At 48.5% G+C, this 24771-nt stretch overlaps 1 protein-coding gene across 3 annotated transcripts in view; it reads left to right on the top strand.

Annotated features, from left to right (window-relative positions):
* The first annotated feature begins 1254 nt into the window (after positions 1 to 1254).
* PHC2 (polyhomeotic homolog 2) overlaps positions 1255 to 24771 on the top strand; it is a 59008-nt gene continuing 35491 nt past the window's right edge. Inside the window, exons 1-2 of one of the 3 annotated variants that reach the window (XM_083452102.1) lie at positions 1255 to 1369; positions 16498 to 16720. In XM_083452102.1, coding sequence (XP_083308228.1) covers positions 1353 to 1369; positions 16498 to 16720 — 240 coding nt within the window. In that variant the 5' untranslated portion in view covers positions 1255 to 1352. The remainder of the gene's footprint in view (positions 1370 to 16497; positions 16721 to 24771) is intronic. The other 2 variants (XM_083452104.1, XM_083452103.1) reach the window with 2 other exon arrangements.

Raw genomic sequence — 24771 nt, 5'->3', positions numbered from 1 at the left:
TAGCACCTTAGAGGACCATCCTGTTTGTTATAACTGTTTCTGATTCTGAATTTTAAATAGTTGGAACCCATCCTGGGAGATGCTGCTGAAGGGCAGGTAATGAATTTAATACTAATAATACTATCCCATCTGGATACTGTAAGAATGATATAGCAATAAGAAGCTGGTGTTTGAGTTTGCTTGTTTTCCTCTTCCCTCCTTGTCCTTTTCCTTTTGTGTTGTGTCTCTTCAGATTGTAACCCTGAGGGCAGAGACGGTGCTATTTTTCATTGTTATGTAAGTCACTCGTCTGGGAGTCTTTCTGGCTGAAGAGCAGCATATAAATGCTTTGAATAAATACACATTCACTGGGTGGGGTTTTTTGGGTGGTGGTGGTGAGTCAATTACTCTTGGTGCAAGATGCCAGTGTGCCCTACTTTATGAAGGGCAGTCCTCTATTTGAAATGCTGTCAGTGGGCCACCCTCTGCTTATAGACCAAAATGCGCGCCACAACCTCAGAGTCGTCTGCGACTGGACCTAATGGTCAGGGGTCCCTTTACCCTTTTATGTCCTCTTTTAACGATGCATTCCTCCTTAGCAGCAAGCGGGCAGCCTACCTCACAGGGCTGTTGTGAGGACAGGATGCAAAACCAGAAGAACTCCCTCCCCCCCACCATCTCCTTGGCGGAAAGGAAACTGTAATAATGAGTATTAAATGTGGGTAGCGGATTTGAATTTCCAGTGTGCCAGGAGCAATTAACGAAAACAATGGATAGCTTGGAATTTCAAGGCATGTGCCAATAATGAGGACCACTCGTTTGCTTTGAAAGTTAGGGCAACTGTATTCTAAACCCAATCCTAAATCTTCAGCCACCTCCAAACTAGACATCCCGCCCCTCTTCTTTCCCTTTTTTAACCCAGACATCACATCTTGTGATTGCTGCAGGCGTGCTTTTTAAATATATTTGCATTTCAAATACTGGCTAAAATAGAAGAGGGTGGGCTGACTGCATCACCCCCCCCCCATTTACTCTCTCCACCAAGAGGTGCAAATGGGGGGGGGGGGATGCAAGGCCACGTGATCCACAGGGTGGGGTTTCCCCTGCCCAGTTGCTATGGCAACTGTCTGGGACATGCATTTCCCCCCCCCCCCCCGCTTCGCTGGGTTTCATGGTGTGAGTCCAGGGAGGGGCGGGGACAAAAAGGCCCGGAGCTGCCATTGGCGGGGGCGCGCACGTGACCCATGCAGGAATGCTAATGAATCCTGTCCCCCCCCTCCCGTCTTGCGCGCGCTGTCTGGGTTTTTTTTTTTTTGCATTCGCTGCTCGTGGCGCGCGCGCGGAGGGGGGGCAAGGCTGGCTGGTCGCTGCGCATGCACGTGGAGGTCAGGTAAGGGGGCAGGGCAGCTTGTCAGGGTGCTGGTGCTGGTGGGGGATGTTGGTTGCGGAGGGGGTGTCTCCCTTCCTCCTGCTGCTTCTCTTCCAAGGCCTGAGCATTGCAATAGTGTTTTTTCCCCCTTTTTGGTGGTGGTCGGGAAGGTGTCATTTGCGATGCTCTGTTGCAATAGGAACATGGCAAGCTGCATTCTTCCCGAGGCAGGTCACCGGTCCAGCTAGCTCAATACTGGCCGCACTGACCGGCAGCGGCTCTCCAGGGTTTCACATTCGGGACATTCGCACCCCCTACCTGGAGATGCCATTGGGGTTTGAACCTGGGACCAAGGCAGCTGCTCCATCTCTGAGCTGTTGTCTTTCACCTAAATGCAAAGCGAGGTTCTGAATTAAACTGGAAGACGGGAAACTGCCTTGTGCTGAAATCATTGGCCTATCCATCCCAGTATTGTCTACACCAGGCATGTCCAACACGTAGATCGTGATCTACTGGAAGATCACTGGACGATTGCGGTAGATCACTGGTAGATCATTGGCTCCCCCAAAGAACCTGAACAACTGTGGCTCCCCTTAAAAAAGCTCAACAACTTTGACCTACCGGTAGATCACTGCCAGTTTTTAATTCTGTGAGTAGATCGCAGTCTCTTGGGAGTTGGCTACTGCTGGTCTACACTGACTGGCGGCAGCAGGGTGTCTCTCCTTACCTGGAGGCGCCATTGGGGATTGAACCTGCATGCAAGGCAGATGCTCTTCCCATTTGAACTACAGCCCATTGCAGCCCATGCAACATTGCATAGGGAAGGGAGATGTGCTCAGCTGGACTCCTGGGTTCTTGGGGGGACGGGACGATAGTTTTCATACTTTTTCAACATCTCTTATCAAGCATAGGTACGGCATGGTCATGGTGACGCTCCTAACTCTTAATGTTCATAGAGTGCTTTTTTGGGGTATCTGCTTTAGATTGTTAGGCCCTCAGGGCAGAGAATGGAGCTTTTACTGACCTCTATGCAGCATCATGCATGTGGATGAGTCCTGTAGAAATAAATATTCAGAAACCGTGAGTGGCTTTTCTGGATCAGGCCACACGATTTCAGGATAGCCAAAGTAATACCCTATCCTAGGGGTAGGCAACCTAAGGCCTGGGGGCCGAATGCAGCCCAATCACCTTCTCAATCCGGCCTGCGGACGGTCTGGGAATCAGCGTGTTTTTACATGAGTAGAATGTGTCCTTTTATTTAAAATGCATCTCTGGGTTATTTGTGGGGCCTGCCTGGTGTTTTTACATGAGTATAATGTGTACTTTTATTTAAAATGCATATCTGGGTTATTTGTGGGGCATAGGAATTCGTTCATTCCCCCCCCCCAATATACTCCGGCCCACCACATGGCCTGAGGGACGGTGGACTGGCCCACGGCTGAAAAAGGTTGCTGACCCCTGCCCTATCCGGATGTTACTGGGCTGTAGCACTTATCCCCCATGACCATTGGCTGCTGTAGCAGGGGATGATGGGAAATGAAGTCCAGTGACCTTGGGAGGGCAGGACATTGACCAGCGCTTTGTGGCAAACATGGCCAGATGGATGCCTTCAGGGTGCCCTTCAGACTGTCGCCTGACCACATCTGTTACCCTTATCTGTTAGTCATGAAGGCTATCTAATAGACAAGGCCATGGTCATCACCACATCTTACTGTGCTACATGAATAACAGAATCATAGAATTGCAGAGTGGGTTCCAGGCGCCACGAGGGTCATCTAGTCCAACCCGCAGCAATGCAGGAATCTTTAGCTCAACATGGGACTTGAACCCATGCCCCTGAGATTAAGAGGCACCACCCACTTTAGCCCCCTGCTGCTCGCATGTGGCCCTCAGAAGAAGGTTCCCCATGAGGGAATGAAGGGCTTCCCCCGCCCTTGGACCTCAAGCCACACTTGTTCCAGCAAGCATTTGGCCCCTCATAAGCTGGCGTGGTGTTGAGCATGGGGGGTATCGGTTTCAAAAAGATTTAGGCCACCTGGCATTGTGACTGAAAGATGGCACCACAGAAGTGGGAAGTCCCTGATTCCAGTCTCGCACGGTGACCTTTTTTTCTGGGATCAGCGACACATTGAGAGCGAGGCAGTGTCATGGAGTGGTTAGAGTGTTGGTATTAAAGGGAGGGACGCGGGTGGCGCTGTGGGTTAAGCCACAGACCCTAGGATTTGCCGATCAGAAGCTTGGCGGTTTGAATCCCCGTGATGGGGTGAGCTCCCGTTGCTCGGTCCCTGCTCCTGCCAACGTAGCAGTTCGAAAGGATGTCAAAGTGCAAGTAGATAAATAGGTACCGCTCCGGCGGGAAGGTAAACGGCGTTTCTGTGCGCTGCTTTGGTTCACCAGAAGTGGCTTAGTCATGCTGGCCACATGACCCGGAAGCTGTACGCTGGCTCCCTCAGCCAATAAAGCGAGATGAGCAGCGCAACCCCAGAGTCAGTCACGACTGGACCTAATGGTCAGGGTTCCTTTTACCTTTAGCTTTATTAAAGGGAGACCTGAGTTCACATCCTGTGCTTGGCTGCAAGGCTTCCTGGGCATTCCAGAAGAACAGCCCGTTCATTACCTCCAACCACCCTCTACCTTGCAGGATTACGGTATTGTGCGGATGGGAGGCAGGAGACAGTGTGGACATTGTGGTGGGGGTTGAGCGGGGAACAGAAGGAAGGTCTGCTGTAATCGGCCTTGAAAAGGAGCTCTCTCTCTATTAAAGGCCTTATTACGGAATAGATCCAAGGTCCCTTGTGGGAGGAATTGCCTTGAAATGGAGATGAGATGAGTAAGCTGCATGGGGGGGGGTGTTGAGCGCAGGGGGAAGGTTGAATTCTTAATTTTTGCTTGATGTCTTTTTTCCTCCCTCCACTCCCCCCCCCCCCATATGGCAGGCTGATTAATTTGTGGCTCCTTAATGGCAAACAATGAGCTGAAGGGATTCTGACTACCAGAAGCGTCTGGTAGCTCCCAAGTCCAGGGTTTGTGAGGGTGGCATAATAGGGTTCCTGGTTTCCCATTCCTTATTTATTTGTTTACAAAAAAAATTTATATACCGCTGCAGTTTACGCCACTATCAAAGTGGTTTGCAGCAATAGAAGCATCATAATCATCACTAATATTCATTTCATTTCTATACTGCTTTATATTTTTAATAACCTTCCCCCTACAATAAATCTATTCAAACGTTAGAATCAGAATTTGGCTAAATGCTGCGGAAAGATGTATTTCTAATAGGAATAGGAAACTTTTCAGCAGGCATTTAAAAGTTGGCCCAGAAGGTGCCCTTGTTTTACTCTGGTGTTCCACCCTAAACCAAAACCTGGGCTGCCATCCTGTACCCAACTAGGTGAGAGTAAGCCCCATGGCACACAAAGAGATTTACAGTGGTACCTCTGTTTACGAACTTAATCCGTTCCGGAAGTCCATTTTTAAACCAAAGCTGTTTTTAAACTGAGGTAAAGTTCGCAAACCGGGACACAACTTCCAGTTTTGCGGCATTCGTATACCAAATAGTTCGTAAACAGGGCTGTTCTTAAATCGAGGTACCACTGTACAGTGGTACCTCAGGTTAAGAACTTAATTCGTTCTGGAGGTCCGTTCTTAACCTGAAACTGTTCTTAACCTGAGGTACCACTTTAGCTAATGGGGCCTCCCACAGCCGCCGTGTCACCAGTGCACGATTTCTGTTCTCATCCTGAAGTGAAGTTCTTAACCCAAGGTACTACTTCCGGGTTAGCAGCGTCTGTAATCTGAAGCGTCTGTAACCTGAAGCGTCTGTAACCTGAAGTGTCTCGACAAGTGCCTGGTCTTTAGCCCATGCACAACAGCAGGAGACTGTTCCTAAGCCCTTTTGCAAAACTTTGCCGCTTGCGTTTTGCAGGGAGGACTTGCATGCTTATTGTAAAGTAGTAATTGCAGAAAACTGCTTCTCGGGAGTACCAAAGTCCCGCAGGAAAGATGCATCCTGGCAGCTAGGAACAAAAGGAAGAGCAAACTAGAGAGATTTCAAGGACTATGAAAAAAATGAGATGGAGAGATGGAAACGAAGGAAAAGAGATTCTTGCTACAGTCCCTGACTTCACCCACTGCTCAGTCTTGAGCTGCCAGTGTGGCTCACTTCACAACAGTCACTTAGAGACTTGTATTTTATTTATTGTTTAATGAAAGCTCAGCGCTGGCTGGGACCCCTCGTCAGGGGCTGCAGTTAAGGCCTTCATGGGCACTGTGTTAGTGCCCCTGATTTTTACAGGGCCCAAGTTCCCTACCCCTGCTGTAGAGGGATGCCCCATTCTCTCCAACCCACAGAGAAGGGGGATGTCGTCCTTGCAGTTGCTAACCAGCCGTTCAGCAGTGAACTTGTGGAAGGAACTTGAGAAAGCCTTGCCACAGTAGTTGATGCACAGGTTACTTCAAGACTGGATTGCTGCAATGCGCTTCATGTGGGGCTTCCCTTGCTGACAGGAGTGAGGCTTTGGCAGTGGGAAACTCCTATAGCTCAGAGATCTGCACTGGTCACTGATTTGCTTACAGGGCCAGGTTCAATGTGTTACTATTAGTATCTAAAGCCCTTAACAACTTGGGACCAGTTTACCTATGAGATCGCCTTACCTATGAGATGCACTCACTTGACCCTTTTGATCTGCAGAACTGTCCCTGCTACAGGTACCACCCTGTAAGGCATGGATCTTTTACTGTGGTGGCATCTACACTGTGGAACTCCCTTCCTATTGATATCAGGTAGACTCCTTTGCTGTACTCCTTTCAGCGCCTGCCAAAAATTTTTTTGTGTAGGCATGCGGACCCAGACATGTAGAATGTTGGTGTATGTTTTAATTTGGTTTTAGTTTATTATTGATTTTATCTTTCAAATGTTTTAACAAGTTGCTTTTTACTTTAAAAAATATTTTTTTTTGTTTTATTTTCTTTGTAAACCACTTGGAGGTTTTTTTGTTTTTGTTTTCTTAAAAGACCAATCAAGCTGAGTATAAATCTTATGGAAGGAAGGAAGGAGGGGGCCTTCCCTCTTTTGATTTCTTTCCTTGCCTCCTTAGAACCTTGCGGCTGCAATGGCCTTCGGGTGGATTTGATGGATGGCAGGTGTCAATTGACGGATTGCTCCAAAGATGTTTTACTGGAGAGCTGGGCTGACCTTGGGTGTGAGGGGAAATACATCAGCCCCCTCCAACCCCATGCACTCCCCTCTCATAACTCTCCGTGTTTCCTGCCGGAAATAGATGCTTCCGTAACCCTAATACATTTTTAAATGCTCCATGTTTATCAGACGGCGTCTTCCAGGCAATTAGTCCTGGTTGGAGGATAGGGGGAAGGCAAGGAGGCGAGTGGGCAGCCCCTAGCCTTTCATACATGTGGAATTCTGTGAAGGTTTGGGGAGCGTTTAGCTGAAGGAACGGAAAGCTGAGCTTCTTGGGGATTCAATTAAGACCAAGAGCCAAGGGTCTAGCCCTCATGGGTACACAGAACAGTGATCAATATTCAGTGGATGTGTGTTGTGTAGGCCTTGGAAGAGTTCTGGATGAGTGCTTCATGATCTGGAGTAATATTTCCTTTCTCCTCCCCATCACCCTTGCCTCAATTTCTGTTTTTCTTCTTTCTCTACCCATACATTTTGTTTTTGCTATTTTTTTAATGGTACTCCTCTCTTTATTTGCAGTCCACAAAAATGCCCATTGCTACAACTGGAAAACACATAATCACAGATCAGTTTCAAAAACTCTGTTGTTTGTTCTGCTACTTATTAAGCTTCCCCTGATCAAGCCTGTCTTTTTCTTTTTTATCATATTTTGATGATTTTCAGATATAACAGGACTAAGGAAACAATAATAACCATTGAAGTTCTGAGGCATGACTAACAGGTTCATTTATTTCAATGGGTCTAGTTCTAAATAGGACTAGCATTGGTCCGGAATACAGCAGATCTCTGTACTCCTAAAATGTCGCTAAAAGTATCCTAGAAATTGCAATTTCTCAGAAACTAGCTAAACTATAACAGTAAGGATTGGCTGTTTTCTGAGGAACCCATACACAACCTGTTTTTAATTATTTGTTTTGAATTGCTGTTCTGGGTGTGCTTCCAAACTGGAAAGAGGCAAGCCCAGAATTGCATCTCTGCATGAGTTGCTGAAAGAAGCTCCTTTTCCCCCTTCAAAGAAGGGCTTTGTACCTGCAGCAGGAGTGATCTAATCGTACTTGATGGGAAGGAAGTGTTTAGCAGCATTTGAGCTCAGCAAAGGAGGCTGCTTGAAGGAGACAGGGTCAGAGCAGTGATTCATACAGAGATACAGCAGGAAGCCTCCACCTTTGGGGATTTTCTGCACTTAAGCAGTTCGTGCACTGTGGGAGTGTATCAGCAAGTTGAGCCAACATTGCATCCTTTTCTGAGCATGTTGAATGTGAAACAGAGCCTCTGTTTGGTGTTTTTAAATAGTGTCTTCCAGCCAGTCCCTTCCTACCAAACAGAGTGCATTGCAGTTAGCTGAACCACAGCAATGTGCGCTGAAGGGCATTGCAACGCCATTACGTTTGCTGGCGGCAGATGGCCTCACGGCTTTGCTTCCAGAGAGAGGAAGGAGTTGCTGCTCTTGTGAGGGTAAAGGGCAAGTGTAATTGGGGGGAAGAGAGGCCGTTACTTCTGCTGGCCCTGCTAGCAGTGCACTTTGTTTAAAGTCCCATATGACATAATGCCAGCCAAGGAAAGTCAGGAGCAGCCGTTGGCCTGCCAGGTCTTTTTGTAAAAGATAAAATAAATGGCAGCCAGCTCAGATCAGGGAGCAGCCATAAATTTCCGTGTTTTTAATCATCATTAAGTTGCAAACGTTGCAGCAGCAGCAGCTGGGAATGCCTAAATGGGAGGTGGACCCCGGCTGCGGATGCACCAGGCTGAGTGGGCTGCCACGATTCCGGCGCTATTTCCGGAAGATTTACAGCTACGGAGCTTGTAAGCAGACAGAGGCCATTTGTGAAGGCTAATGGAAAGCTCCATAATAGCACTTTATAGAAGCTTATATATATTTGACTCCTAAATTTTTATATATAGAGAGAGAATGAGTAAGCTTCCGGTCCATATGGAGGCAAAGGTAAAAATGTGGAAGGGTTAATGGGGGCATCATTGCCTGGTAAAAGCTCAGAAGGCGCAGAGGGTCAAGTCATCTCAGGAGGCAGGAATAAGGGGAGGAGGCGGGTGAGCGAAAGGGAAGACGCCTGCTCCATTTAGCTCAATATCATCCGCACTGACTGGCAGCAGCTCACCAGACGGGGTCTTTCCCATCCATACCTGGAGATGCTGACGGCTGGACTTGAGAGCTTCGAAGTGCAAAGCAAGTGGAGAGCGGTGGTCCTTCTTCCAAAGTTAAGCTAAGGTTCTAGTCCTCATGGTTCTGAATCAAAGAGCTGGTTTTGAAGAGGAAGTTGCCTTGTAGCGAGCCAGACCATTGGTCCTGCCAGCTCAGCTTTGTCTACACTGACTGGCCAGGACTAGTCAGGGTTTTGGGAGGGCATCTCTCCGCCCTACCCGGAGTTGCTGGGGATTGAATCGGCACCTTCTGCATATAAAGGAGGGGCTCAGCACTGAGCTGGGTGAGTAAGAGGTGCCATGATAGAATTGTACAAAACAATGCATGGACATCCAATGAAACTGGATGTTGGGAGATTCAGGGCAGATATAAGAAAGCCCTTCTTCATGCAGTACATAGTTTAACTTTGGAACTCCCTCCCACTGGAGATAGTGAGGCCGGTCAACCTGGGTGGCTTTAAAAGAGGACGGGGGCAAATTTGTGGAGGATAACGCTATTGATGGCTACTAGCCAGGGTGGCTATGCTCTGCCCTGAGGGATAGCTTAGTTGGTACTGCTTAATCTCAGCGTCGTGGGTTTGAGTCCCAGGTTGGGTGAAAAATTCCTACATTGCAGGGGGTTGGACTAGATGACCCTGCCCCCCCCAGTCCCTTCCAACTCTACAAGTCTGCGATTCCACCTTCACAGTCCAGAGGCAGTTATGCTTCTGAATACCTGTTACTGGAAGTTGCAGGAGGGGAGAGGGGTCTTGCGTTCGCCGGTTTCCAATGGGTGTCTGGTTGGTCAGTGTGAGAACAGATGGGTCCCCTTAGGCCTGGTCTTCTGAAGGTCCTGTCCATCATTTAGCCTTGATGGTCCTCTTACTTCAGTGAGGATAGGCGGAAGTGCTGGTTTGTTAAACTAGTGAGAAAGCAGAGGAAGACCTATGATCATTGTATTTTCCTGGGAGTGGAGGAAGAGAAACCCTTTCCTCCCTCACTCTGGATAACCAGAACTCCAGCACACCATGCAAGCTAGATTCAGGGCAGACTTATTTGCATGGCAGGCAATTAACCTGTGGAACTCACCGTCCTAAGCCGTGGTGATGTCAGGTTTCTAAAAATGACATGAAAATGGGATTGAGCTTTATAGGAGATGGGCTTTTCCACGGCTACCAGCCCACACTTTGTTGTTGTTGTTTAGTCGTTTAGTCATGTCCGACTCTTTGTGACCCCATGGACCAGAGCACGCCAGGCGCTTCTGTCTTCCACTGCCTCCCGCAGTTTAGTCAAACTCATGCTGGTAGCTTCGAGAACACTGTCTAACCATCTCGTCCTCTGTCGTCCCCTTGTGCCCTCCATCTTTCCCAGCATCAGTGTCTTTTCCAGGGAGTCTTCTCTTCTCATGAGGTGGCCAAAGTACTTGGAGCCTCAGCTTCCAGTGAGCACTCGGGGCTGATTTCCTTAAGAATGGATCAGTTTGATCTTCTTGCAGTCCATGGGACTCTCAAGAGTCTCCTTCAGCACCATAATTCAAAAGCATCGATTCTTCGGCGATCAGTCTTCTTTATGGTCCAGCTCTCACTTCCATACATCACTACTCCAGCCCACACTAGGTAAGCTGAACTTCCAGGTTTCTGACCGTGCTGCTCTTGGGGTACCAGTGGTTGGAGGGCAGAGAGTTCTCATAGAACCATAGAGTGGGAATTATCTAGTTGCAAGGCAAGAATATGCCCTCGTCCCTTACGGGGATCGAACCTGCAACCTTGACGTTGTCAGCACCACGCTCTAGCCCAGTGAGCTCTTGCTTTCGTGCTGTGTTTGTGAGCTTCTCAGAACAGGAACATTCGGTTGGAAGCACAGTGGGACTTGGGATATTGGACTAGATGGGCCTTGGATCTGACCCGAAAAGTGGTGAATCTCCAGCCCTCCAGGTGCCATTGGACTATAGTTCCCATTATCCCTGACTTCCTCCCTCCCACATGTGTTTTTTGATGCTTTTGCAGATGGGCTTCGTGTGTTTTTTTAAGGGCTACCAAACTCAAATTAATTTGTGCTGAATACTTTCTTCTCGCCTGCCCCCGCCCTCCCAGAAATGGCTAATTTATATGCTAAGTAGCCTGATGGAAATCGATGGCGCCTGCCGATCAATAGGGGATCCTACGGGCACCATTGACCAGGGCCGGCTAATGGAAGTCCTTTCGAGGCGGCGCCAGCAATGAAAACGGAACAATTAGGGGACGATAAATGGGCCCACTGGAGAGGGGCAGGGGGAACGCTTGAGTGCCTCATATTTGAGTGATATGAGTTCATTGCCCCTTCCCCTCCCCTCGTGTAGGAGGGTTCCTCCTCCTCCGCGGTGATTGCCTTTATTTTCTCCTGGGGGTTTCAAGAAGGCACGACCAAGTGTGTGGTTTGGAGAAACCTCCCCAGTAGGCCAAGGCTTGGATGGCTTCAGAAGAAGATCAGACAAATTCATGGAGGAGAGAGCAACCGAGGGCTCCTTGATAGCTAGGCTCTGCCTCCACGGTCAGAGGCAGCCATGCTTCTCTTGCTGGAAACCACAGGAGGGGAGAGCGGTCTTGGGTTCGGGTCCTGCTTGCAGGTTTCCCCCTAGGGCATCTGGTTGGCCACTGTGAGAACGATCTGGATTAGATGTGCCAATGGCCTATTCCATCAGACTCTTCTTACTTTCTTACGGCTGCAGTGTGGACACACAAACACTAAATATAGTGGCAAGCACAGAATTCAATTTCCTGATAGGTAATATTTTTTCCACTTTCTTTTTTAAAAGAGCCACTCAAGTTTCTAGACCTTAAGGTTCTACTCAAGGCAGTCTGGATCCAAGACCCAGAGAAAACTCCAAAGCAAAAGAGGTTGCTGAATGAGACTTTTTTTCAGTGTTCAGAGAGTTGGGGTTTCCGTTTGATCAAGCTGTAGAATTTCGTAAAATCATAGAATGTAGAGTGGGTCACCTAGTCCAACCCTCTGCAATGCAGGAATCGCAGCTCAATAATCCTGGACAGGTGGCCATCAAACCTCTGATTAAAAACCTCCACCTTCCAACACAGTCTGTTTTGCTGCTGAACAGCTCTTACCCTCAGAAAGTTCTTCCTAATGTCTAGTCGGAATCTCCTCTCTCGTTATCTGAATCGACTCACTCGGGTCCTGTCCTTTGCGAGGAGCAGAAAAGAAGCTTTCTCCATCTTCCATGGGACAGCCCTTTAGATATTTGAAGACGGCTATCTCCCAACTCCCTCCGCTGTTTGTTCCTCATAAAACTTGGCTTCATTTTTTCTGAGTTACGGTTTTAGTTTGCGTTGGCAAAGCCTGTGTGTGTGTGAATACTTTAACATCTTAATTTCTTGCTCAGGGAGGCTCTTGGAACTTGGAAAGGTCCCTTCCCTTTGTCGGCAGAAGTGGGTTTCTGTGCCCATGCCCCAAGATGTGCTGTTGCCAGCTGGACCGGGATAGATTGCGGCCGCTGCGGGGACATCCCTTTCCTTTCCACCTTTCCGCGGTGCGGTTGTGCCTACCTTGAGCTTGGTCCTTGGTCCTCCCTTCGCTGGGGAGCTCCTGGGCGAGGTGGGCACTCTGTCTTTTCGCACACACCCCAGGCTCGTATCAGTCTCTTAACGTGTCCCTTGGGAGTCATGCTAAGCCGCTTGGCTGACCCTTTGAGATTAAAAGGAACGTGCGCATGCCACCAGCCCCCTGAAACTATTTGCATGAAATACTGCAGGCAAAACGGCAAGGCCCTGATTGGTGGTTGCTAAGCGACATCATAATCATCAGGAAATTAGGCTCTCTTCTTTATCTCTCTCTCCCCCCCCCCCTTCTCTCCCAACCCTGGAGTATCTGTGCGATTGCTGGGCTGTGCAGGGGGGGGGGGAGGTAGCGGAACAAAGGCAGATCGGCAGGAGGAGATCTCAGGCACACGGTTCCCCAAAATGACATCCACTGACAGCAGAGCGGGTGGCGCTTCTCCTGCCGCCAGGAGCTGTGCGTTGATTTGTGCCTCTTAGCTTCAGGCTGTGCCCCACTACCAGGGTGCCGAAAACCGTCCTTTTCCAAGCCTGCTCTGGAGGTTCAGGTCTGTGGAGAGGATGCTCTTGTCTGTTTCGGGGGATGTGGAGGATTGAAGGAGCAGAGCGTGGAGCTGAGGCTGGGGACCCCTGGGTAGGAGTCCTGCCATCCCTTTGAAGATTGTGCATGCCTTCCGACTGGCGCCACAAATCCCGGTAGCCTGGAGGTAGGTGCAGAGAGCCTGTGGAGGTGGGCTGTGAACTGGGGGAAGAGGTTGTGCTGTTGGCTTTGAAGGCTTTTTTTTGGTGCGCATGACAGCGCAAGCTGTTGTGGACCAGAACTCTGCTTACGGTACTTGGTGCGCTCACCCTGAAACAGGGTTCCTGCTGGGTTTCCTCATTGGGCAGTGCAAGTTTCTAGACCTCAAGGTCGCAGAGTAGAATTTTGCAGGCAGTGTACAGGCAGCGGGATTCCAGTGGGCTCCTAGGCTTTCATGTGCTAGATGATTGTGTTATTTCCACCCACGTGGATATCTGGGATGGAGTAAAGTGATCGCGGGAGGTCTTAAACGAGGCTTGTGGATGGCAAGTCAAGAGGCTTAGAGATGAAGATCTGCAACGACTAGATTTAGAAGTGAAGGCAGGGGGAGGGAGAAAGAGAATTAAGAAGTGTAATAAACTTGTGGAACTCACTGCTGCTAGAAGTAGCTGCGGCAGCTGTGAACGGAAAGGATAGACCAGGCATAGGCAAACTCAGCCCTCCAAATGTTTTGGGACTACAACTCCCATGATCCCTAGCTAACAGGACCAGTGGTCAGGGATGATGGGAATTGTACTCCCAAAATATCTGGAGGGCCAAGTTTGCCTGTGCCTGGGATAGACTCACAGAGGAGGCATCTGCCAGTGACTCTGAGCAATGATGCGTAAGCACGAATCCCCCCCCCCCCCATGTACACCTGCAGTCTACCTCAGAGTAACAGATGCTGCAGATAAATAACAAGGTCTTATTTTTTCATTTACAATTTCACTACATTTATATCCCAGCAATGCAGGGATCTCAGCTCTTATCCCTCACATCCCATTTTCTCTTTACAACAGTCCTGTGAGGTAGGGCTTCCGTACGTCTGGAATTTCCCGGACATAGCCGGAATATGGCAATCGGAAACAGTGTCCAGGCATATGGCAACCCATGTTGGAGGTTTGGGCAAATTTCCTTAAAAATAGCTCAAACCCCTTTTTTCTTTTTTTGAGATTTTGCAAAACAGCTTTGCAGAAAAGAAAGAAAAAAAGAGCTCAACTTTTGTGTCCTGATTTTCACATTTTGAAATATGGCAACCCTAGTGAGGTAGCTTAAGCTGAGAGTGAACGATTGGCCCAAGGACACCCACCGAGTGTGGATTTGAAGCCTGGCCTCCCAGGTCCTAATCCAACGCTCTCACCACTATGAAACACTGCCTCATATCCTTTGGAGGGCATTAGGCTGGGGAAGGCTAGAACAGATAGGTGCCCAGCTAGGTCGGCTGAAGGGACGACGAAGCAGCTTCTTGTGCATCATGTCTTATGGTTTGGCAGAGTTTTCCTGCTCCACTATATCTTTCACTCCAATTTCGGGCAAATACCTTATTAATCTCCGCTTTTTCTTCCTTATAAAAGACTTTTTTAAAAAACAGAAAAAAAACCTTCCAGGTGTTAAAGGTCATAGCTAAGCCCTCCCCACAAGGGGCAGGTGAGATTATACCATTTCATTCCTTTTTTCCTACAATTGTTTCTACAATTGCCTTCCTCATTGTCATATTCCATTGGTCTGTGCTGTGCTTTGTGTGAATCTTGAGGTCTAATGAACAGGCTTTTAGGGATGTTTTTACTCTAAGTTAAAAGTAAAGCAAAGCAAACGCAAGCATTGGGCAGATTAAGATGAATTTCTGAATGATGCATTTTGCTGCTGGATTCATTTGCTGTTTATTGGGTCTGTTTTTTGGATTTCGGTATTTTGATATTATTTTTAATTGTCATGTGTTTTTCTTTTTTCTTTTGGTTTTATGCTTTTTTTTTAAAAAAAAGTTTCTTTAATTGCTTAGGGACATTTTACTTGTGCCTAGAATATTAGATGCAGAATAACCAGAGCAGCGCACCGAAATGCCATTTACCTTCCTGTCGGAGCGGTACCTATTCATCTACTTGCACTTTGACGTGCTTTTGAACTGCTAGGTTGGCAGGAGCAGGGACCAAGCAATGGGAGCTCACCCCCGGCATGGGGATTTGAATCACCGATCTTCTGATCAGCAAGCCCTAGGCTCTGTGGTTTAACCCACAGGATATGATAGCCATCTTCAAATATCTGATGGGCTGTCTCATGGAAGGAGGAGCAAGCTTGTTTTCCGCTTCTCCCAAAGGGCAGGACCCAAACCAGTCAGTTCAAATTGCAGGAAAGTAAACACTCGGAAGAACTTTCTGAGGGTAAGAGCTGTTCAACGGTGGAACGGACTCCCTCAGAAGGCGGTCGTTGGAGGTATTAAAACAGAGGCTGGATGGCCACCTGTCAGGAATTCTTTAGCTGGGATTGCAGTGAGTTGGACTGGATAACCTTTGGGGGTCCCTTCCAACTCTGTGATTCTATGAATTTATCCATCGTCCTTCCGGAACCTGCCTTATGGCTGTGTGCCCTACGCTGCTCAACCAGCTTCGTAAATGGTTGGGACCAGAAGCTCCCTTCTTTAGTCCAGTGGTGCGGGGAAACTCTGCAGTCCGAGGGCCGGATTGCCTTCTGGTCAGCCTTCCAGGGTCCACGTGCCGGGGAACGGGGGGCAGAGGCAAAAATAGGCAGAGCAGCAAGTGTGAATTTTTACCTTTGTGTAGCCGGCTAGCTCTCAGGACTCCCACATCTGTGTCCCATCCGGGCAAGCAAAAGGCATTGTCCAAATGCAAGGACATATTCCAGTCAGGCAAAACAACTCAAGGAGGGTGCAGGGCTTGGCCATGGAGGCGTTTGGGGAGAGCTCTGAGGGGCAAGCCAGGAGCTCTGGAGGGCCGGCCCCTGACTGCTCTGCCTTGGAGCCCAAATCTTCTGTCAACACCATTGCTGAGGTAGTAGATAGCTCAGCGAATATGTTGGCCTAGTGTGTGGCCGCTGGGGAAAAGGCAAATTCCATGCTAGGGATTATCAGGAAAGGAATTGAAAACTAAAGTGCCAATATCACAACGCCATTACACAAATCTACAGTGAGACCGTATTTGGGATAATACTGTGTACGGTTCTGGCCACCTCACCTCAGAATTATTGCAGAGTTGGAAAAGGTTCAGAAAAGGGCCCCCGAAATTTTCAAGTGGATGGCAAGTGACTCCCCTATGAGGAAAGGTTGTGGCATTTGGGGCTTTTTAGTTTAGAGAAAAGGCGAGGAAGAGGCGGCAACATCGCAGAAGCTTTAAAAATGATGCATGGCATGGAGCAAATGGACAGGCGAACATTTATTTCCCTCACTCATAACATTAAAATTCAGACATCCAATGAAGCTGAATGGTGGAAGATTTGGGACTGATAAAGGGCTTCGTCACACAGCGCATAAACTGTGGAACTCACTGCCACAGGGACAGTCGCCAACCTGGATGGCTTTAAAAGAGGATTGGGCAAATGCATGGAGGGAGAGGGCTGTCGATGGCTATTAGCAATAATGCCCTTCACGGTCAAAGGCAGCCATACTTCTGAATCCCACTTGCTCCTCTGACGTTCTTATGAGGTAAGCTTTGCTCTCAGGGTGGATCCTCTGGTAACCTGCTTTTTCATCTCCTCGCAGCTGTAGCCGGCTGGCCACCCGCACCCACGCACCCCGCCATCTTGGCCTCCGCCCGTCCTCTGCCGCCTCTCGGGTGCCCTGGATGGTTACCATGGAGAACGAGCAGCTGCCAGCCCCCCCTCCGACCAGCAGCGCCACGGCAGCCACGGCCACCAGCAATGGACGCCAGGCAGGGCCACAAATCTCTGTGTACGGAGGGATCCCCGATCGCCAGACCGTTCAGGTAAGTGGAAGAGGGCGGAAAGGCCCTCCTGTTCGGAGGAGCTAAGGCAGACGGGGAGAAGACGCCCCAGGCTTGAACCAGGATAATGCACTCCCTGCTTGCCTTTGTGTCTGATCCAGCTGAGGAGTTGTGCATATTGTATTATATTGTTGTTTTATTACATTTACAGTATATCCCACCTTTTCTCCCCTGTCTCCGTTTTGCCCTTGGCATACAAGGCGCTCCCTTTCTTCGTTCAATCCTCACAGCAACCCTGTGAGGTAGGTCAGCCTGAGCGGTCAGCAACTGGCCCCCGAGGTTGCACCCAGGGAGATTCACGGCCTATGCGTGGGGATTTGAAGCCTGCTCTCCCAGGTCCAACTCGCTAACCACAACCTTGACTCTCACTTATCTTAGATTAATACACTGCCTGCCCCATCCCCCGTGTAAGGCAAAGTACTTGGTTGCCCTACCCTGCCCCTTGTGAGTTTCTTTTCATCCTGACAACAGCCCTGTGAGGTAGGTTAGACTGAGAGATAGTAATTTACCCAAGGTCCCCCAGCGAACTTTGTGGATGAGAAGGGATCTGAACCCCGGTCTCTCCTGGGTCCTAGCTCAGTGCTCTAACCACTATACTATGCTGCCTCTTGCATAGGCAGCCTGGGCCATTTGGGGCTGTTCGAATGCAAGAACATCCCTGATGGGTCAGGGCAATGGGGTCCTTTCAGCGTGGCAACCTTACTCCCATTTGGGAGGCCTATGCATAGTTTCCCAAGCACACACACAATATCAAGGAAAATCTGGACTATTGACTCCTGTTGTCATTGTTGTCATCCTCCATATTATTCTATTTATTATGATTGATTTTTAAATCATTTTCTAAACCACTGTCTCAAGGCGATTTACCTATAACGTATTTAAGAACAGTTAGAAACACAAAAACAACATACCTGTATATACTTGAGTATAAGCTGACCTGAATATAAGCTGAGGTACCTAATTTTACTACAAAAAACTGGGAAAACCTATTGACTCGAGTATAAGCTGGTTTACCACACCACAAACCTGGTGGTAGCAGCAGCGGCGGAGGAAGAACAAGCAGCCCGAAAGGGCTGCTTTTGGGCTGCTTGTTCCACTTCCGCCGCCCCCGACAGCGGCAGAGGAGGAGGAAGGAGCAGCCCGAAAAGACCTTCCCTCGAGTATAAGCCGAGGGGGGCTTTTTCAGCATTAAAAATGTGCTGAAAAAGTCGGCTTATACTCGAGTATATATGGTAATCTATTTAAAACAAGACTGGTGGTAAAGGTAAAGGTAAAGGTACCCCTGCCCATACGGGCCAGTCTTGACAGACTCTAGGGTTGTGCGCCCATCTCACTCAAGAGGCCAAGGGCCAGCGCTGTCCGCAGACACTTCCGGGTCACGTGGCCAGCGTGACATTGCTGCTCTGGCGAGCCAGAGCCGCACACGGAAACGCCGTTTACCTTCCCGCTAGTAAGCGGTCCCTATTTATCTACTTGCACCCGGGAGTGCTTTCGAACTGCTAGCTTGGCAGGCGCTGGGACCGAACGACGGGAGCGCACCCCGCCGCGGGGATTCGAACCGCCAACCTTTCGATCGGCAAGCCCTAGGCACTGAGGCTTTTACCCACAGCGCCACCCGCGTCCCTAAGACTGGTGGTAAAGACCCCTTTTTTCCAGCTGGGAAAGCCGGTCAGAACAAAAATGGCTCCGGCTGTTTCCAGAAAGTGGAGCTAGTGGGCGCCTAGGGATGCTTTTCCACAGGGCAGGGGCAGCCACACTAAAAGCCCTGCTCTGAGTTACTGCAGAGTGGACTGCGGAGATCTTTGGAACTTGCAGGATAAACTCTCCCGCAGGCTGCAGTGAGCTACTGGATGTCTAAGGAATAATAAGGCGAGTTTGAACTCATCGAGCCTTTCTACAAATGAACCACCAAGAACTGCAGAATTGGCTGTGCTGTAATGTATGAACTGAATATTTTATTTAAAAAATATTGTGCATATTGGTGTGTTGTCTCTGGTCCTCTGGCATCAATTTTATCTGGTATCGGTGAGGCAGCATCGCCCCCTAGTGGGTTTTGGAGAGCAGTTGCATGTAACCTCTTGAGTGTGTGTGTGTTTTTGTCTCTGACTTGAGAGAACAGCTGATGCTCCATGCAAAATTAATGACCAAAGGGGACTTGTGCCTTGATGACTGTCAAATGTTGGACATTTGGGAGATAACCCATCCTAAGAGGAGCCTGCTGTGGTTTTCTTCTTCATGAGCTGCTGATCTTAGCATGCCTCCTGGTTGGGAGATGGCCACCTTGGATCAGGGACTCGTTCAGGAGTGTAATGAACAGCCTCCTCTAAGGGAAAGTCATTCTGCCATGTCTCTGGCTGAACCATCTAAAAACCAGCCGATGGGCCAAACCGTTCTGCCCTGGAAGGAGGGTCACCTGCCATCTATTTCTCTCTCTCTCTCTCTCTCTCTCTCTCTCTCTCTCTCTCTCTCGTTTGCTTTGTTCTCCCAGTTTTAATTTAGTTATTTGGAAGTTTTGGTTGGTTGGCAACAGCTGTGGATTTTATTTATTTATTTTATTTATTTTTTATTTGCCAACTGGAGGGATGCGAGTGGCGCTGTGGTCTAAACCACAGAGCCTAGGGCTTGCCGATCAGAAGGACGGCGGTTCGAATCCCCATGACGGGGTGAGCTCCCGTTGCTCGGTCCCTGCTCCTGCACACCTAGCTGTTCGAAAGCATGTCAAAGTGCAAGTACAGTGGTACCTCAGGTTACTACGCTTCAGGTTACAAACGCTTCAGGTTACAGACTCCGCTAACCCAGAAATAGTACCCCGGGTTAAGAGCTTTGCTTCAGGATGAGAACAGAAATTGTGTGGCGGCAGCGCAGCAGCAGCAGCGGGAGGTCCTATTAGCTAAAGTGGTACCTCAGGTTAAGAACAGTTTCAGGTTAAGAACAGACCTCCGGAATGAATTAAGTACTAAACCCGAGGTACCACTGTTGATAAATAGGTACCGCTCCGGCGGGAAGGCAAACGGTGTTTCCATGCGCTGCTCTGCTTCGCCAGAAGCGGCTTAGTCATGCTGGCCACACGACCCAGAAGCTGTATGCCGGCTCCCTCAGCCAATAAAGCGAGATGAGCGCCGCAACCCCAGAGTCGTCCGAGACTGGACCTAACAGTCAGGGGTTCCTTTACCTTTACCTAAAGTGCTTCCCAGCCCAAATCTACCAAAGCAGTTTGCAGTAAGATGAAATAGTAGAATCGTAGACTTGGAAGGTACCTTCAAGGGTCATCTAGTCCAACCCCCTGTAATGCAGGAGTTGCAGCTAAAGAATCCCTGACAGATGGCCACCCAAACTCTGCTTCAAAGCCTCCAATGAAGTAGAGTTGGCCACCTTCCAAGGCTTTTAAGTCCTCCACCCCTTTTTAAAATAACAATAGTGGGGTTTTTTTCCTTCATTTTCTGATACACAACGAGAGCCTGCTTTTTCCTTAGCTTTGAAGTTTTGGATTAAAAATCCGTTTGAGATGGTTCGTTTACAAATGAAACAACTTGGTCTTCCTGTGTGCAGCTGGGAGCAAGCAATGCCTGTCTCTCAGCCAGGATGCTGGGGAAAGGCTTTGGATCTACGTTTAATAATGAGATTGGCCTGTAGGTGTCCATTTATTCAACATCTTTGCTTGGGTTGGGTAGAACCATAATAATAGGGGGGTCCCTCCAAGAACCCAGGGTGGGGTCCATCTTGCCTAATGCCATTAAACAAAATACCTGGAAAAGGCTAGAAACTCGGCATATAGATCTATCATCTATCTATCTATCTATCTATCTATCTATCTATCTATCTATCTATCTATCTATTTATATGAGAGAGACAGCTACATAGAAGGGTGTGTGTGGGTGTGTGTGGGTGTGTGTAAACAAACAAACCTTCTATATAGCTGTCCCAGCCAGGAGCCTTCCTGGGTTTCAAACTATTTATTTCTCTGGTGGTTGTTTTTTTTGTAAAGGATCTGATTAAATACTGTATACAATTTAATTCTTCTCCAGTTTGTGCAGTCCCAGTTTGTCTAGATACACACCTGTGTTGTTAAAGGAAAACAAATTGCAGTCTCGCTTTAAAATGCCCCAGTTTTTTTGCTCCTGAGCAGAGATCTTCTTTGTTTCCATGCTGTGTGGGTTTGATCCCCCCCCCCCCCCGCTTGGTTTTGCTTTCATCTAAAAATGGGAATTTCCTTTGGGCAATTCTGCTTCTGGAGGTGGGTGGGAAGCGAGCTGCGCTTAGGATTCTCCTGCATCTTTGCATTCAGGTGCTGAATGGAAACTTTATCCTGGGCCGCCTCTCCAGCTCCCCGCCCCCCTTGCTCGTGGGGGTCGGAGGCCAAAGGCCAAGGGTCACCTTTGTCTTCACCCAGGGAGGCGGGGATTTCCTGGAGACAGCCTCTGGAAAGCGGGGGAAATCTGGGGCCAGAGGAATTGGGGGCGTGGATGGCAGCAAGGGGGCTGGGCAGGAGAACTCCCTTCGTCCTTTTGAGTATCATGTCCCCCCAAGCTGTGTGTTAGGATCTCCTTGTGCAGAGAGGCTCTTAGCTTTTGCTGCTGGGTCTGCCTGCCTCTTCAACCTCCTGGGCCACCCATCGTCCGAGGCCTCTTATCCCGGAGTCTTTGAAGAGGCCCAGCTGTCCTGGGTCTTCCCCACGGGGCGTAAGTACCCTCATTTTCTGCAAGAGCTTTCGACAGCTTCTCTGCCCAGAAGACTGCATGATTCGGGGGGGGGGTGCAAAGGGTGGAGTGGGGTCCCCTCCCTTGGCTTGGAAGCTGCCAGAGTCCTGCATCTCCCACTTTGGGGGTGGGGAGCATTGGAAGCACAAATGTGATTCCCTGCATGCTCCAAGAGAGGTCGTTTATTTATTTTATTGCATTTATAGGCCATTTGCTTTTTCTCAAGGAGCTTAAGGTGACATATGTGGTGGTTTTTGCTGAAAAAGGCGGTGACTGGCCCCTGAGTGAGCTTCATGGCCTAGTCGGGATTTGAACCTTGGTCTCTCAGGTCCAAATTCTCAATTAAACCCCACAACAACCTTGTGAGGTAGGTTAGGCTAAGAGCGAGTGATTGGCCAAAGGTCATCCAGTGAGCTTCATGACCAAGTAGAGATTTGAACCCTGGTCTCTCCCAGGTCTTGGAACAAAAGCGGTTTGTGTGTGTGTGTGTTTTCATGCCAGGCCACACCATCCTATGGAACTCTCTGCCACAGGATGGTGGAGATGCTGGGAAAAGGTTCTCCCCTCAGCCCTTTCCTTGCTTTTGTTGCCTTCCCAGGCTTGCAACTGGTGCAGCTCTGTGCCCTAAAAGTGTGTGTGATTGTGTGTGTGTGTGTGGGGGGGAATTGGCCTTCCTATTTTAAGCTCCACGGTATCTTGCAAATGGGGAAGTGGTGGAGCCCAGTGATGGAGGCTCTGATTTGCATGCAGAAGATCCTAGGTTCCATCCCCAACAGCATCTCCAGGTAGAGGTGGGAAAGATTGCCTACCTGAAATCCTGGACAGCCTCTGCCAGTCTGTGTAGACAGTACTAAGCTAGATGGACCCAACAGTTTGGCTCAGTGGAAGGCAGTGTTGTAAACAAAATCTGCCCTTTTTCCCTTATGGGTTATCCAAGAGCCCATATAGAGTCCTTACGTAGGTTCCCTATTGGTAGGAGAAAATAACAGAGGCCAACCAGAGAATATTGAGAAGCAAAGCAGCTAGTAAGCCTGATCTTTATTGATCTGTTGCAACAGGGTGCTCCCCTCACACGCAGGAAAGGAGGAGGAACCCAGAACAATGGCACTCAAGGCCTTATAAAGACATTTTAAATTCCCTGCCCTGGAGCTCAAGACCACCCCTCCATACATCTTACATAAAACACAGAAGGGGTGTAACACAAGACCACCCCACACACAGGTACATCACAGAAAAGGTGGTCTAAAACAGAAATCTGAGTGACTTGTTTATCTCATCTGACAGGTTACCTGTTTAATGGTCACTTGATTGGATCGCCTGCTTACTTGATTGGATACCCTGGGGAGCCTGGCCAGTCTTTTGTAATGATAAATACTTAGTAATGATAAATACTTAGTTCCTGAGCCAGGTCACATGCTCAGCCTATTCAAACACAGACATATCCTCAAGACAGGATGTGTGAAGGAAAAGACCATGGGGAGGCTTTTCCATTTTCCTTTGACCTTGCAGAAAAAAAAACATTTGGTCAGTTTGAGACAGTTTGTGAATCAAAAATGGTTCCAGGTCAGTCTTCCTGTGCTGATCTATGTATGTGCTTGGTTGGTACACTTATGAACATTTAACATATATGTAAGACCTCAAAATTCCTATCACAGCAGTTTCCTATGTACTCTGCCCACCAAATCATTGTTGTATCTTGCCAGGAGAGATGGTGTTTATGGGAATTTTAGCATTGTAGAGTTGGAAGGGACCCAAAGGGGCAACTCCAATGTGATTCTTTCCTTGATGGGGGGTTATAAGGGTGGGAAAAGATCATGGTCCCCCAAGCCATTTATGTTGATGCTTCCAGTGGAGGAAGGTTTATTACTGTTGTTGTTGCAAAGCTAAAGATCCAGGTTGTTTGTGTAGCTGTGTCTCCGGCTTTCTTGCCTGCTTGCTTGTGCCTGTGTTTTGTGGGGGTTACTTGTGAAGTATATCACACCCCTGGGGTGGGGCAGGGGTGGGAGGAGGCTGGGAAAGTCTGTCCTCAGCTTTGGCTGTGTTTCTGGGTTGAAATATGTCCCATGCGCACCTTTGGCTCTCTAGTTAAGTTGCCGCTTGGTGCGTGTATTTTGCATTGAAAAAGTAAAGAGACTGCTGCTTGGCTCAGAATTCAGCATAGCGAGGGTCTTTGTTTTCGTTCTGGTTTAATTTTTGAGGCAAGTTTCTAGTCCTCTTTATGTCTGCAAAGGCTGGTTTGTAGGCAGCAGCTGCAGATATGGAGGTGAAATTGCAAAAAGCCGGAAAGAGGTTTGTGATGGGATGAAGTAGCCTGTTTCATTTGCTCAATTCTGCTCCTCCCCTTATCCCATAGTGATGGCCCAAATCTGCCATGTCAGGTGTTGTAAATAAAAATATGCCCTTTTCCCTTATGGGGTATCCAAGAGCCCATATAGAGTCCTTACATAGGTTCCCTATTGGTAGGAGAAAATAACAGAGGCCAACCAGAGAATATTGAGAAACAAAGCAGCTTGATCTTTATTGATCTGTTGCAACAGGGTGCTTCCCTCACATGCAGGAGAGGAAGAGGCCCCCCAAAATTGCTGTGCAGGGGCTTATAAAGACTTTTGAAATTCCCATTCTGTAGATCAAGACCACCCCCAGAACATTATGCATACATCACAGAAGGGGTGTAATCTAAGACCACCCCTCAGATACATCCCACTTACATCACAGAAATTTAAATGTTGTTTTTCTCCTGTCACAGCTTATCTCCTGTCTGGCAAGTTACTTGATTGGATTTCCTGGGGAGCCTGGCCATTCTTTTGTAGTGGTAAAATACTTATTTCCTGGGCCAGGTTACAGGCTCACACCTTATTCAAACAGACATATATTGTGAGGAAAGAGACAATGGGGAGGCTTTTCCAGTTTAACCTTGCAGAGAAAGGATTTGGTCAGTTTAGGAATCAAAATGGTTCCAGGTTGGTCTTCCTGTGTTGATCTATGTATGTGCAGTTATGAACATAAAATTCCTATCACACCATCATGGCTATAGCCACGGACAACCTTCTCCATAAATTTATCCCATCCTCTTTTAAAGCCATCCAAGTTGGTGACCCTCACTGCTGCCAGTGGGAGGGAATTTCCTAGTTTAACTACATGCTGTATAGAGAAGTCCTGTCTTTTTACCTGTCCTGAAACTTCCGACATTGAGCTTCATTGGATGTCCACGAATTCTGGTGTGATGGGAGAGGGAGAAAACCATTTCCCCCCTCCACTTTCTCAGTGCCCTGCATCCTTTTACACACCTCTAGCATGTCCCTTCTTTCTTGGCTTTAAAGGCAAAACCTTCAAATA

The sequence above is a fragment of the Podarcis tiliguerta genome (genome assembly GCF_965153285.1).
Source record: "Podarcis tiliguerta genome assembly, chromosome: 8".
Taxonomy (NCBI): Eukaryota; Metazoa; Chordata; class Lepidosauria; order Squamata; family Lacertidae; genus Podarcis; species Podarcis tiliguerta.
Note: the sequence above shows the minus strand (reverse complement) of the source record. Positions and strands in the feature narration are given on the sequence as shown.